At 45.9% G+C, this 14,737-nt stretch overlaps 1 protein-coding gene across 1 annotated transcript; it reads right to left on the bottom strand.

Moving 5' to 3' along the window:
• Positions 1-6,720: 6,720 nt before the first annotated feature.
• Positions 6,721-14,024, bottom strand: LOC125088465 (cytochrome c oxidase subunit 6B1). Its single transcript, XM_047709670.1, has 4 exons — positions 13,868-14,024; positions 11,988-12,103; positions 10,723-10,823; positions 6,721-6,912 (listed from the first exon to the last, which is right to left on the bottom strand). The coding sequence occupies exons 2-4, from the start codon at positions 12,091-12,093 to the stop codon at positions 6,859-6,861; spliced, it is 261 nt and encodes an 86-aa protein (XP_047565626.1). The 5' UTR covers positions 12,094-12,103; positions 13,868-14,024; the 3' UTR covers positions 6,721-6,858.
• Positions 14,025-14,737: the final 713 nt, after the last annotated feature.

Raw genomic sequence — 14,737 nt, 5'->3', positions numbered from 1 at the left:
GCTTGCTCTCTCTCTAAAGAAAAAAAAATCACAATGCCAAGATCTCCTAAAGAGGACATATGCCTCTCCTATGACTATCCTATGATCCAGCCATTTGTCCCTGGGAATTCCATTTCTGTCTATCAAATGCTCTGAATGTATTCATATTAGTCCCAAGCTGGAAGCCACCCAAATGCTCCTTCCCAGTAGAGTAGGTAAGTACATTACAGTATAGGCATACAAGGGATACTATTCAGCAATAAAAGGCAATGAACTACTGGTACCTGCAACTACAGAGATGAATTTCAAAAGCATTACAGTAAACGAGAAAAGCCATACCCAAAAGACTGTCACTGTAGGATTCTAGATATGAAGTTCGAAAACAGGCAAAACTAATCTAGGGGGATAAACGTCAGGGGAGTGGTTACCCTCGGGGGCATTGTGACTAGAAGGGACAGGGAGGGGATTTCTCTTTCTGGGTTTGGACACTGGTTACACATGGGGTGCTCAGATTTTGAAAATCTGTCCAGCCGTACGGTCTTGATAAGCGCACTTTTCTGTGTATACGTATATATATATTTTTTAAGATTTTATTTATTTATTTGACAGAGATCACAAGTAGGCAGAGAGACAGGCAGAGAGAGAGGAGGAAGCAGGCTCCCCGATGAGCAGAGAGCCCGATGCGGGGCTTGATCCCAGGACCCCGGGATCACGACCTGAGCCGAAGGCAGAGGCTTTAACCCACTGAGCCACCCAGGCGCCCCTACGTATATATTCCTAATTGCAATGTGTTCTAGAGGGTAAAACCTTTTCAAAGAAACACATGTGTCAAAGGGGTGTTTTCCACAGGTGCACAAGAGCTGATTTTAGGCTGTCTATGGGCTTGAAAGGAAATGGTATGAACCCATGTAACTAACATCTAATGGAAAAATGATCTAGTTCTAATCCTGATGGTGCCATCTCGAAAGGCTCAATAGTCTGATGCCGTGTCCTAAACACCTGTCACCTTGCTTAGAGCAGGTTCCAAAAGGCCTCGATGTCTGAGTAGAATTGAATAATATATATTTTCATTGTATTTTTTTAAAAGTCTGATTCATTTATTTTATTTTTTTTTTTTTAAGATTTTTTTTTAAATTTATTTGACAGACAGAGATCACAAGTAGGCAGAGAGGTAGGCAGAGAGAGGAGGAAGCAGGCTCCCTGCTGAGCAGAGAGCCCAATGTGGGGCTCAATCCCAGGTCCCTGAGATCATGACCTGAGCCGAAGGCAGAGGCTTTAACCCACTGAGTCACCCGGGCACTCCTCATTGTATTTATTTTTAAGACATTTTCTTTCCCATGGTCAGTGGTGTAATCTAAAAATATTGATATATTTTAAATATACAAGACAATGTAGAAAGTACCTGTAACAAACACCGACTTCCTACCAGCTTTGTCAAATGTACATATTTTTCTATACTCACTGAAGATTGTTGTTGTTTTAAGTGGCATACATGGCAGATGCCTTTGAAGCCACCTGATCTCACCTAAGATACCTTCATTACTACATTTGAGGCTCATCACCCTCCACAACCCTTGCACCGTCTTCTTTTTCAGATCCCAGATGTCATGGGTTAATTCCATACCCTCAGCTCATTATTTCCCACAAGATAGTTCTGTTTTTGTTTTAAGATTTTATTTATTTGACAGAGAGAAATGGAACACAAGTAGGAGGAGGGGAAGAGGGAGAAGCAGGCTTAACGCTGAGCAGGGAGCCCCATACCGGGCTGGATCCCAGGACCCTAGGATCATGACCTGAGCTGAAAGGAGACGCTTAACCAACTGAACCACCCAGGCACCCCATGATATCTCATTTTAAGTTTTTTTTTTTTATAAGAGGTGTTCCAAAAACACCCACACATTTTTTTTTATTTATCTGAGAGAGAGACAGTGAGAGAGAGCATGAGAGGCAAGAAGGTCAGAGGGAGAAGCAGACTCCCCGCGGAGGTGGGAGCCCGATTCGGGACTCGATCCCTGGGTTCCGGGATCATGACCTGAGCTGAAGGCAGTCGCTTAACCGAGTCACCCAGCTGCCCTCTCAGTTTTTAAATTTAACTCATTCCCTTGTATCCCCATATCCCAGTTGCTTTCAGTGCCCTCTACTGGCAAATACTCTAATTAGTCCGCATGTATCTTTTTAGTTGGGTGTGCTCTTGTAAAATGGATACCATTGTTTTTGATTTTTTCTTTTTGTTATTTTCTTTTTTGTTGTTAAGATTTACTTATTTATTCTTGGGGCTGGGGAGGGACAGCATCACAAGCAGACATGGGGCTTGATATCATGACCCTGGTATCAGGACCTGAGAGGAAACCAAGAGTGGGACAGTTAACCAGTTAACCGACTGCGCCACCCAGGTGCCCCACCTGCGGGTTGTCTGATTTACATACCTGTGACTGTGTTCGTACTTTTCTCACTTGGCACAGATTTTAGGGTCCACTCACTACTCTGGACACACTGAGTCTGCAGCTTCTCATGGTTGCATGAGGCACCTCTCATACACCCCCTCCAGTTTACTGTTTCCTCCCTGGTGAGGACACTTAGGCTCCTTCTGACCCCCTCACCCCACCACTGTAAATAGTGCTGCTGTGAGCACCCGTGTGCATGGCTCTCACATACTTCCGGGTCTCTTTCCAGGGAGTATTGCTGGTCATGAATGTGTATGTACCAGGTTGCTTTCCACACTCCGACCGAGAGCTCCTGTACCCTTCCTTCACCACTCGCGCTTGGCGTTACCCAGCTTTCTTGTTTTTGTCAGAGTAATTCCATGTAAAGTGTACCTACCATGATTTCAATTCTCAATTCTCTTATTACTAATGATTTTGAGCATCTTTGCAAATGTCTGTGAGCCTTTTGGGTTCCCACTGTCATGCATGCTTTCATATTTTTAATATATACGCATAAATTCATCAACACATAGAATAGTTCTCGATTTTCAGGTAAATTCTATATAAAGTATATCTTAGATATCCTCATGCAATTGATTTTCACCTCAACATTATGTTTTTGAAAACTTACTCATCACATATTGTGGCTCTAGTTCATCCATTTTTTTTTTAAGATTTTATTTATTTATTTGACAGAAATCACAAGCAGGCAGAGAGGCAGGCAGAGAGAGAAAGGAGGAAGCAGGCTCCCTGCTGAGCAGAGCCTGATTCGGGGTTCAATCCCAGGACCCCGAGACCATGACCCGAGCCGAAGGCAGAGGCTTTAACCCACTGAGCCATCCAGGCGCCCCTAGTTCATCCGTTTTTTATAACAATACTTCATAGGTTGTTTCCTTTCCAAATTCATTTTGGCAAAGACGCTATGGAACAATGGCGGCACAAAGGTCCGCAGGCCTAGCCACAGTCTGAAGCCTGAAGCTGGGCACTAAGGTAATGAGCAAATTTAAGTCTCAGGTGCTCCTTGGCTCAACTGAGCAGTGGAGGGCCTCAAAGGCATGGGTGGGCATGGATGGGCATGGGAGACCTTCCAAGAAAAGGGGACTTTGGAGCTGGGTGGGGCCAGTGTGAAGTGTGGGATGAGGAGGAGAGAGGAAAGAGAGAAGGCGGGGGGAGACTAGGATGTGGTGTGAGGCGAAGCAAGGAGGAAGGTGCTTCGGTGGAGTAGTCAAAGGAGCTTTTCAGTTTGTTCTCAAATTCACTGAGCACCAAGTACATGATCAGGCCAGAACTAAGCCTCAAGGACAGGGTCCAGCTGATGAGTTTCCCAGGCCCTGCCCTGTGTGGGGCCGAGCTGAGAAAACAGCAGTGATCAGGACAGCTCAGTTCCCATCCTCACAGGCAGACAGACATTCAGCAGAGAATGACAGGCCGGCATGCTCAGGGAGATGCCGAAGTGACCCAGGCACTGAGAGAGGAAGCACAGGCCAGGGCCACAGCGGGGGAAAACAAAAGGGAGATGTGTGTGCCCCAGGGAGGTGTAGGAAGGAAGGGGTGTTGGAGAAGGAGACTGAAGCCATCTGGTAAAAGGGAGTAGAGAACATTCCTAACAGAACACAGTATACACATACAATGGAGTATGACTCAGCCTTAGAAAAGGAGATCTTGTGATATGTGACAACAGGAGGAAACTTGCAGACCTGATGCTAAGTGAAATCAGCTAGTCTCACAAGGACAAAGAGTACACAATTCCATTTACATGAGGTATAAGCTATAACAGTGAAACCCATTAGAGCAGAGAGCAGTATGGTGGCTGCCAGTGCTGGGGGTGCGGGGAGAGGAAATGGGGAATTGATGATCTGATCTGCTTATATGATCGCCAGGTACAAAGGTTCAGTTACGCAAGATGCAGAGGTTCTAGAGAGTGAAACGCTGTATCTACAGTTAACAATACTGTATTACAGGCTAAAAATCTATTAAGAAAGGAGATCCCCTGTTAGGGGTTCTCACCATGGTAATAGCAGTAGGAAAAGACATTTAGAAGGAATATTTCCTCATTATGTCCACACTCTAGAAAGGAGACCAATGTGCTGAGAGCAGCTAATATTTAAAGAGCATTTCCAACACACCCGGCATTGTTCTGAAGACCCCACATAGAGCATCAGGCACTAGTCTACCGACCTAACATGTAGCATCTCATTTAACCTGTACAATGGCCCTACGTAGGTGTCATTAATTTTATTTTATAGATGAGGAAACTGAGACATAGAGAGGTCAAGCAACTTGCTCAGAGTCTCACAGCTGATAAGTGGTAGAGCCTGAATTTGAACCCATGTGGTCTGGCTCCAGTCTCTGTCCCCTTAACCACTACATTGTTTCTCTGTGGCTATACTGCCTTGCTGGAGTATTTTCCTTTTGTTTTGGGGTTTTGGTTTCTTTTTTTTTTTTTTTTTTTTTTTGGTTTTTAATCAGAAGAATATATTCATGTATTAATTGTACAATCTGGAAAAGCTTAAGATACGAGATTGACAAGGCATGATCTTTAGTACTATTAGTAATGGAGAAAATCAAGTTCAGAACATCAGGAATAGCAGGCTATGATGGTGGACGGGCAGGTAGGAGGGAAGGTCTCCTTGCAAAAGGATAAACTATTTTCAGAAGGAGATGCAGGAAACCAGTAATGGCAGTCCCTTCTCATGGCTAGAAGAGCTGAGGAAGAAACACATTATTCCTGCATAGTTTCTGCACCTTTGAAAAGGCTGAGAGTGATGTATCCAATGGTGAGACAGTTCTTCTACCCTTTCTCCCAAAGAACGATTTTGAAAACCGCCCATGGACAAGAGCAGCTCTGTGGGAACCCAGGGAGTCCAGCAGAGAAGCTCCCTCACACCTCCAGCACAAAATCCCCAACACCGAATGTGTTGAAGAGAAATTCTATACAACTAAAAGCCAGGAAGCAGCTGGGAGAGTGGCAGTTGGGGTCTTGGAAGCAGCAAAAAGCACTTGGATCCTACTAAATACACCGCAGACACAGGGGGATTGCCCATGCCTTGCCTGTGGACTCCCTCAACTGATCCATGGGCATTCTACTGCTCTGCATGCCTCACCTGTACACCCAGACCCATTTCGTGGCTGGCTCCCTGCAGATGCCTCTGCGGGTTGGGAGAGCGCATTTCTGAAGGTGGCTAGTAAGCATGTGCAGAGCCAGCTGACTCCGTGGCACTGGGAGAAGGCATGCACACTTGAGCAAGCAACACAACCCAAGGGAAAGGAAATGGGAGGCAGTCCATGCTTGGTCTGGCTTTGCAGGATCAAGAGGAGACATATCATCCCAAAAAGCACCATACCCTGCAAGGGAACAAGAAGTATGGAGCAGGTATATCCACAGAGAAGGCCTGAGAAAGCCTCAGAATCCCCAGTAAAGCTGATGGAAGGTATTGCTCGCCTGAAGCCAGTAAGACTGGATAAAGTGACCGCGCCTACTAATGCGAACACAACGCCAGACATCAAGGAACAGGAAAAATCAAGGAAACAGAACACTATTGAAGGAACACCATAATTTTCCAGTAACTGACCCCAAAGAAAGGGTATATGAGATTTGCTTGATAAAGAGTTCAAAATAGTTGTTTAGGGGGCGCCTGGATGGCTCAATCAGTTAAGCATCTGCCTTCAGCTCAGGTCATGACCTGACCCCAGGGGTCCTAGGATCAAGCCCCACATCTGGCTCTCTGCTCAGTGGAGACCCTGCTTCTCCCTTTCCCTCTGCCTGCTGCTTTGCCTACTTATGTTGTCAAATAAATAAATAATCTTTAAAAAAAAACCCTCCTTATAGTAAAAATTTATCAATTTCTTAGACGTAACAGTGAAGTGTAATTATGTACAAAATAAACCTGTAACTCTAAAAGACACACATACTTATTTCTGGATGACATGTGATCCCCAGGCTTTGCTTTAGAATCACCTAGAGGGGGAGGGCAATAATTAGAGATAAAACTGGCCATTTGTTGGTAACCATTCAAGCTAGGTGATGAGTACAGAGAATTTTTATTATACTCTTTTCGTGTGGTTCAAAAATTACACAAGAAGTTTTTTGAAATTGTGTAAATAAAGAGGAACATACAGATAAATTTCAACACATCCAGGGGTTTGAGACTATTCTCTCGCTCACTCTAGTGTCTGGTATAGATAAGGTGGTCATTTTAATAACATAAAACAAAACAGAAAAAAACCAATCAGCCTGAAGCCCCTCTTACTGGTCAAGGTATTAATTCCCACCACAGCTTCATGCCCGATCACCTGGCTCTTTTACACATACGCAGTCTTACACTTTTCCAACGAGTATTTATTATTAGTTAGGCCATGATTCAGAATCCCAGGGTGGGGATCACCATGCATCCAGGTCCCCCTTCACCACCCTGGGAGAAGGACGGAGGACAGAGGAGACGTGGGCAGAGCCAGTTCAGATCTTCCCAGGAAATGTGCCTTCTGCCCGGCGGTCGTCCCAGGCCGACACCTGAGGAAAAACAGCCAGTGTTACTTCCTTCCTCTGTGGGGAAACCAGACGGGTGAACCCTGTCTTCCTAACTTTGCCCACCTGTTCAGATGGTCAACAAGGAAGGCCAGTACTGCCATTGTTCCAGGAGTGAGAGAATCAGCAGTGACCCAGAAAGAGAAGAATCACTGTCAACTAACTGACACACTGAGGGGGTAGGGCATTGGAGGGGGGCGAGTAACAAGCACAAAAGTCCCACATTCACTGTAGGGCTGTCCTTAGGGAGATGCAGGACTGTACAGAGAGAGATTCAAGAGTGTGGCTGTACCCTGTTTCGGGAACCCCCGAGTTAACACTCAATGATGTTTGGCAGAACAGAGGAAAGAAGAAATACCAGGCAGCTGTGAGCGGGGGACAAAAAAGGCTGATCTATGCTCCAGCACAAATGGATCTCCAAGATGTACAGTCAAGTGCAAAAAGATGCAAAACTGAATAGAGAGTATGATCCTACTGCTGATCACTACGTATACACACATATAAACAATGATGGAAAAGCCCGTATCCAACCATTAACACTCCCCAGAAGAAACACTCGGCAACTTGTAGACCCTTGTACAGGCAGCCAGAAGCATATCCATTTAGACACACCCACTCACATTTACAAGACTACATTAGAGGCAGTAGACAAAAGCATGGATAAGAAAAACTGACTGAATCCCCGCCCCATCACTTCCTAGCTCTATGACCTTGGGCAAATTCCTCAACCTTTCAGGGCCTGAGTTTTCAATTGTGTAAAATAAGAATAGTGAAAATGGTATCCATCTCATCCCATTTTTTTTTTTTAGCATGTTTGCCCTTATAGGATAGAAAATGCTTACAAAGTAGCTGGCTCACAGTTAAGTGTCTATTTACACACACATATACACAGGCACGCACGCACACACACATCATGGATTCGCTCTACTCTGAAAAACATGTACACAAGCTGGGCCATACTATGTAGCTGGTCCTGCTACTGCCTTTCCCCCAAGTCTTAGAGCACCTTCTGTATTCGGTCACAGAGATCAAGATAAGTGTACCACCATTTATCTAACTTGGGCTGTTTCTGAATGTTCCTCATTACAAATAACTCTGCTATGGACACATCCTTGGACACAAGCATCTTCATAGGACGTCTACATGTAAAACTGCCACATCTGGAGAGGTTTTCTTTTTTTCCATTTTGAAAGATCCTGCCAAAATGACATCAATCTATAGAACCACTAACATTTAGCACAGTCAACCTTCATAATTCTTGCACCAGACTGCAAGGTAAAAATAAGCATCTCTCTGCTGTTTTAAGCTGTCTTGTCCTGATGACTTCAATGTGGACGGACATCTTTTCATGCCTGGGTTCCCCTGGAGTCCCTAGCATTGGAATTGTACTGTCCACAGTCCAGAGTTTTCTGTGTGAATTTCTCATTCGCTGGGTTTACCTCTCTGTCTCTTTTTAAAGAGTCAGGCTGCTCTGATCCATATTTCCCTTTGCCCAATAATCCCACTTCATGGGGTGGAAGCTCAGGAAACCATTCCAATAGAGGGGAAAACATTTCCTGCAATGGAATCGTACACTAAAGTGTCACTTAAAAAAATCGAAAAAAAAGGGGCGCCTGTGTGGCTCGGTCAGTTAAGCCTCTGACTCTTGGTCATGACCACAGGGTCCTGGGATCAAGCCCTTTATCAGGTCCCCTGGTGGGAGCTCAGCAGGGAGTCGGCTTCTCCTTCTGCCCCTTCTGCTGGTGTTCTCTCTCAAATTAAAAAAAAAAAAAAAAAAAAAAAATCTTAAAAAAGGTTTTTTTAATTCTTACTTCACCAAGTTTTTGAAATAAAGAAGCCAGGGCAGCCAGTACAAAGGGGACTGCAGAATACATTTGTAAGCCCTAACAATGGGGACACTGCGGGCACTGGAGGGTAGGAACCACACAATCTGATCCTCCCAAGGCAAGGACAGGCCCAGGTCCCAGAGAATGGGGTATAGGGCAGCACTGGGACTAGAAGCATGCTTGCTGGCACCCAGCCCAGCACGCACCCAATGCAGGCTCTGAGGCTGGAGGAGGGATGTTATGTACTTACAACATCAGGTTACTCAAGATCACCCAGGGACAAGGGGAAATCCTGGAAGGGCACAGGGCACTTAAAGACACTTGAGACAGTGTGGCCAGAGAGGGGGAGGAAAACCAGGCAAGCTGAGGGAGACTGCATTAAGGCAGTTTGTTCTCAAGAAATAAGCTCCAGGGGCACCTGGGTGGCTCAGTGGGTTAAGCCACTGCCTTCGGCTCGGGTCATGATCTCGGGGTCCTGGGATCGAGTCCCGCATCGGGCTCTCTGCTCAGCGGAGGGCCTGCTTCCTCCTCTCTCTCTCTCTCTGCCTGCCTCTCTGCCTACTTGTGATCTCTCTCTGTGAAATAAATAAATAAAATCTTTAAAAAAAAAAAAAGAAATAAGCTCCAAAGGCACATATCAAGGATGCTTCAAATATACTGAAAAAAATCAGATCATCATCTCTATCAAAAGGAAATCAGCTAAATAAAAGCACATGGAAGTTACTAAAGCAAGTAAGGCAGGCCTAAAGGCTCCATGACACACTGGTAAGTCAAAGTAGTCAAAGACTATACAGTATGACTCACCCATACACAGAAAGCTCCACAGATTTCTGTATGATTAATTTATACAAAGAAAAAAGGTAATGAGCTAGAAGTAGTTACCTCAGGCAAGGAGGGCTGGGAAGCCCAAAAGGGCTCCTACTTTTATTTTGCTGTACTGCTCACATTTTTTTAAAAAGACTTACTTATCTGAGAGAGAGAAAGAGCAAGAGAGCCTGCTTGAATGGGAGGAGGGGGAGAGGGAGAGAAAGATCTCCAGCAGATTTCCTGCTGAGCACATGTCTGGACTCCCATCTCTTAACCCTGAGATCATGATCTGACCCGAAATCAAGAGTCGGATGCTGAACTGACTGAGCCACCCAGGAGCCCCTGTTTTTGTTTTTTAAATGAGCACTATGACTTGTACTGTATCATATCTCTGAGACACAGGATTTTTCATTTTTACATCTCTGAAATTAGCATGCTGGTTACATTCACTTCTGGAATTTTATATGACCATCTCTCCATGTTTCTTGAAGCCAATGGGATCTTTGCTTTGATTAAACAGTACAAAGTTAAACACAAATTCTTCATTTGAAAAAGTGTATGGCAGAGAGTGTAAAATGGTGACAAAAGGTCTGGTCAGATCAGGGCTAAACAGACTAATTGTCTTAGTGGGTCTGTATCTTTTAGAGACATACACTGAAGTAGGTAAGGATGAAAAGACATGCTTGGAATTTGCTTCAGAACACTTCAGCAAAGAAGAAAAGGTGACTGATGATGGGAATGTACAAAAATCTTGAAACTATTCAATCTGGGTAGTGGGTATAATGGGGGGGAGGTCACTGGATTATTCTATTTTTATGTATAATTTGAAAATGTGCATAATAAAAAGGCACAGAATTGCACAAGATGGTGAGCCCCAGAGGGGCGGGGAGCTGGCACTGTGTATGTATTCATGGGGTGCATGGGCGAGATGGATGTAGCAAGGAGAGGGCCCTGGTTGCCCTGGGCGAGAGCCCTGCCTGGTTGTGAGTACCAGTGAAAAGAGGGAAGGGAGGCAATTCCAGAAGGAGGACAAGGCCGAGTCCCATGGACAGCACAATGCCCGTCCTCCCTCTGCCTCTCCCAGATGAGGCTCCACCAAGCTAACATACTCCTCTGCTGAGACCCCACTCCATGTCCCAGGGCCCCAGGAGGCAGCACGTACCCAGGATATGGGGCAGAGGGACTTGTACACACGCCGGTACCATTCGCACACGGAGACATCGCCCCCTTTAGCAGTCATTGCCTTCTCACAGCGGTGGAAGTCTGCAGAGAAAGCAGGTCAGGGTCAGCCAGGGCCAAGGGCCGAAACACATTTTTTGATCAAATCTCACAGAAATCATCTTTACTTCCACAACCAGTTATATACACACATACACCTACAAAATAAGTGTCACAAGGAATGTCTATGCCTACAGATATACTGAAAAGGGCTGGACAGGCCTCCCTAAGTTGATTTTGCAACCCCTAGACAACTACTGTTTGACTTGAAAATTCTGCAGTCTGGAATGAGGGGGCAACAGGGGCACATGTGGGGATTATGGAAGTCCAAAACCAGGGCAAGGGAAGGGGAAGATATCTTGGGGCTAAAATGCTGGCATCCTATAGAGGAGGACAGGAGGGAGATAATCTGATTTTTTAAAGTAGGCAATTAATTTAAAAAAAAAATACTCCAGGTATTCTACTCCTGGGCATGTTCCCTACATAGAAAAGCATTCGCCTGGATGTCGGAGTACATTTATAAGAACATTTTTAGCATCCTCATTCATAAAAGCCCCAAACTGGAAAGCACACAAGTGTCTGGGAATAAATTATGGAAAACTATATGCACTGAAAATGAGCAAACTACACGCCATAGCAAGGATGAATCTTTCAAGCTGCTGAATGAAGAAATCCAAACAAAAGAGAATATATAAAGTATCTGTCAAGTTCATCAAGAGGCAAACCTAAAAGCAGTGATAAAACCAAAATGCGACTGCCTTCAGTTGGCAGGGTAACATCTCCAGTGCGGAGCGTATGATGTTGTGTTTAAGACAGGGCGTGCGGTAGGCAAGCAAGCTCTGAATGCTGAAAGGATCTAAATTTCTATCCAGGTTATAGTTACACATAGGGATCCACTTAAGTATTACTCATTTAGCTGTACTATGATTTATGTATTTCTTATACATATGTTAACATGTCTCATACACAAATAAATCTTAAAAACAAAAAAAAATCGAAGGAACCAAAGTTTGTGACCCTGGCCCAGACCTTGGATCTTGAACACAGCTGTGAAGAGGGGCATGGATACTGCAAGGTAGGACGTCCAGACCAGACCAAGAGAGGCCTGGATGTATAGATCCCCTAGACGAGTAGGCAACAGGTAAGCACCTTGAAATGTGGGACTAGGAAAAGGTTCTACATTCCTTCCTAACCCCGCGCCCTGCTTACCCAGGTAGTTCTGCCAGCAGTTCCTTGTCTGGTTCTGGTTAGGGAAGCGGCTGTCAAAAGGGGCAGTCTGGTAGTTCTTGATTTTGGTCTTGATGTCTTCTGCCATGGTGCTGACTCTTGGAGGCAAAGAGAATGGATGCTGGCAAACATTCTAGGGGACCCAGGCATGGGGATGTCAGCCCACCCAGACACAGGAAAATGGAGTAGGTAGGCGGGAGCAAGCTACCTCTTTCTCCCTCTCAACATGTACACACAGAGGTGAAGTGTGGGGCAAATCCACACTTCGAAGTGTGGCAGTTACAGCAGGGCTTGGTGGAAGGGGGTAAGTATCTACTTAGCAAAATCAGGCCTTATTCATCCCAAAATAACACCAGCTAACATTCACTGAGGGCTTAGTCTGGGCCAAGCACTGGTCTACACTTTACTCCTGCAGGCACTCGAAAAGGTAGCAACTATTGCTATCACTGTTTCACAGACAAGGGAGAGGGTGTCTAAGTGACTTCCCAAGGTCATACAAGTGAAGGAGGGGCCGGAATCATTGACAGAACCTACACCGCAGAGGTTCTTCATCTCTGTGGTGCCATCAACTCCTCAGGGGTCTAATGACCCTCCCTCAGAATATTTTCAAATGCATTAGAAAAACTGCAGAGGATCACAAAAAACACCAGTTGTATGTAGCTGAGGATTTACTGACTACCGCAATTCTGAAGTACCGTAAGTGGAAATGTATTGTGACATCTGCAACCATAATGCGATATAAGACGACCTATGATTTTTAAAAAAGATTTTATTTATTTATTTGACAGAGATCACAAGTAGGCAGAGAGGCAGGTTGGCGGGGGTGTGGGAAGCAGGCTCCCTGCTGAGCAGAGAGCCTGATACGGGGCTGGATCCCAGGATCACCACCTGAGCTGAAGGCAGAGGCTTTAACCCACTGAGCCACCCGGGCGCCCCTGACCTGTGATTTTTGATTGCTGACAAAGTCACAGATGATGCTAATATTACTAAGGTCGTTGCCTCCATTTCTACCTGAAGGAAATGCTACATTTCAATTACAGATTAAGAAAAATACAAATCTAATTTTTTTCCCCATTCAAGTCCTAGCACACCTTGCATTCTATTGATTTTGCAGACCCAGAGTTAAAAACCTCTGTTATAAAGTCTTTTAGAAGGTGACACGCAGCAGTTTTCGCCAGGGAATGTGAAACTGCCTCTATCCCAGAGGACTCAAGGAGTAACGGGGTTACAAAGAAGTGAGCAGGCCAGTGTTAAATTTAAGAGATCCAACATAGTGGCGGAGATATGGGGCACCACAGCGGAGTCTGTGGTGTGGAGTCTGTAGAGGGGCGTGGGGAGGGGGACCCAAAAGATTTGTTCGGAGTTGTTTAGGGGGGAGGGGGCTGGGAGGAAGGGTGGTTCAGGGAGGACTCTGAGGCCCCTCCAACGCCCAAGCGGGAACGAGGACCAGAAACCAGGGAGCTAGGCTGCGGCCCGGGCAGGCCACGGGAGGCCAAGCCTGCGGCCTAGTGACTGAGGGCACTACAGTCCGAACTACAGAACACAAACCCTGAGCACTCGCTAAGTAGCTTAATACCGCGGAGCTTCAGTTGCTCCTCTGTCAAAAAGGGACCGTCGCAGGCCCTACCTCATAGGGCTGGAGGGAAGACCAAATGAATTAATAAAGTCACTTGAACTGTTACCTGGCATTAAGGAAGAGCTTCATAATCGTTAGCTAGAAGACTACTAACAGGACAGAACCCCAGGGACCGGGAAGGCCGGACGCCGCGGGCCAGAAACTCACTTCATTCTCGGGGAAACTACGGTCCGGTTCCTCAGTTCCCCAGGATAGGGTCCCAGCTTCCCAAGCCCTCGACACTTACCTAAACACACCACAGCAGCACCTCGCAGCTCAATGTGACCCTCAGCAAAGACGCCAGAGTCGGACCGGAAGCGGAATTAAGACCGGCCGGAAGCGGGTTGAGGCGGTGTAAACTCGAGTCTTCCGCGTGGGTAGAGCGCCCTCGGAGGCCGTCCGCGAAGCCATTAAGGCCACGCCCATCCGGGCGAATTCTGAACCCCTATTGGGCTGAATGCCTGTTCATTATCACTCTCGGCCCAATCGTGAACTTGCGCGGCACTTCGAAGGTCTCGGGTGGGGCTTGAGACTCCTGGTTACCGATTCTTATCTTTTTAGGGTTTTTACGTTGGGGAAGGAGTTCTGGTTCTTGGGGCTAAATGCAGAGTGGGCCTGGGGAAAATATCCCAGCAGAAGTATCCTTATTCATGCAAGAATTACTTATTGAACGCTTACAGTGTGCCACGTACTTCTGTAATTCCTGGGGAAGCATCACTGAATAAAATACAAGAATCCTTACACTCTTTATGCTTATTAGGGGATCAGTTGTTAGGGGTTTGAAATCGAACCAGTTGTTCTCCCACGGTCATTTGCCGCATTATGATGAATACCCAGATTCCACCTCCCTGTTCATTATCTTCTTTCCCCAAGCCTCAGAAGGCACAAATTAACACAGATTTGGGTTCCTGAGGAGTCGAACCAAAGACCTGCATCACAGAGAGGAGAGGTTAAGAATAAAAGTTTGGGTCTGGCAGAAATTTGTCCATCTCAGAAAGTGACACATCTATGCTTCCGGTCACAGAGTTTGCTCTCTCATACCCCACAGCTGATCTATCAAGAAATCATGTTGGTGGGGCGCCTGGGTGGCTCAGTGGATTAAGCCGCTGCCTTCGGC

The sequence above is a fragment of the Lutra lutra genome, chromosome 17 (assembly GCF_902655055.1).
Source record: "Lutra lutra chromosome 17, mLutLut1.2, whole genome shotgun sequence".
Classification (NCBI taxonomy): Eukaryota; Metazoa; Chordata; class Mammalia; order Carnivora; family Mustelidae; genus Lutra; species Lutra lutra.
The sequence above is the reverse complement of the archived record's forward strand: the minus strand, read 5'-3'. Positions and strand labels throughout refer to the sequence as shown.

What these genes read in the sequence shown, in the direction of transcription:
- LOC125088465 (XM_047709670.1), bottom strand. Translation starts at nt 12,093, where the DNA reads ATGGCAGAAGACATCAAGACCAAAATCAAGAACTACCAGACTGCCCCT. An exon ending in CTGCTGGCAGAACTACCTGG is followed by an intron (nt 10,824 to 11,987) that starts GTAAGCAGGGCG and finishes CTTTCTCTGCAG; the next exon opens with ACTTCCACCGCTGTGAGAAG. An exon ending in CCCTCTGCCCCATATCCTGG is followed by an intron (nt 6,913 to 10,722) that starts GTACGTGCTGCC and finishes GTTTTTCCTCAG; the next exon opens with GTGTCGGCCTGGGACGACCG.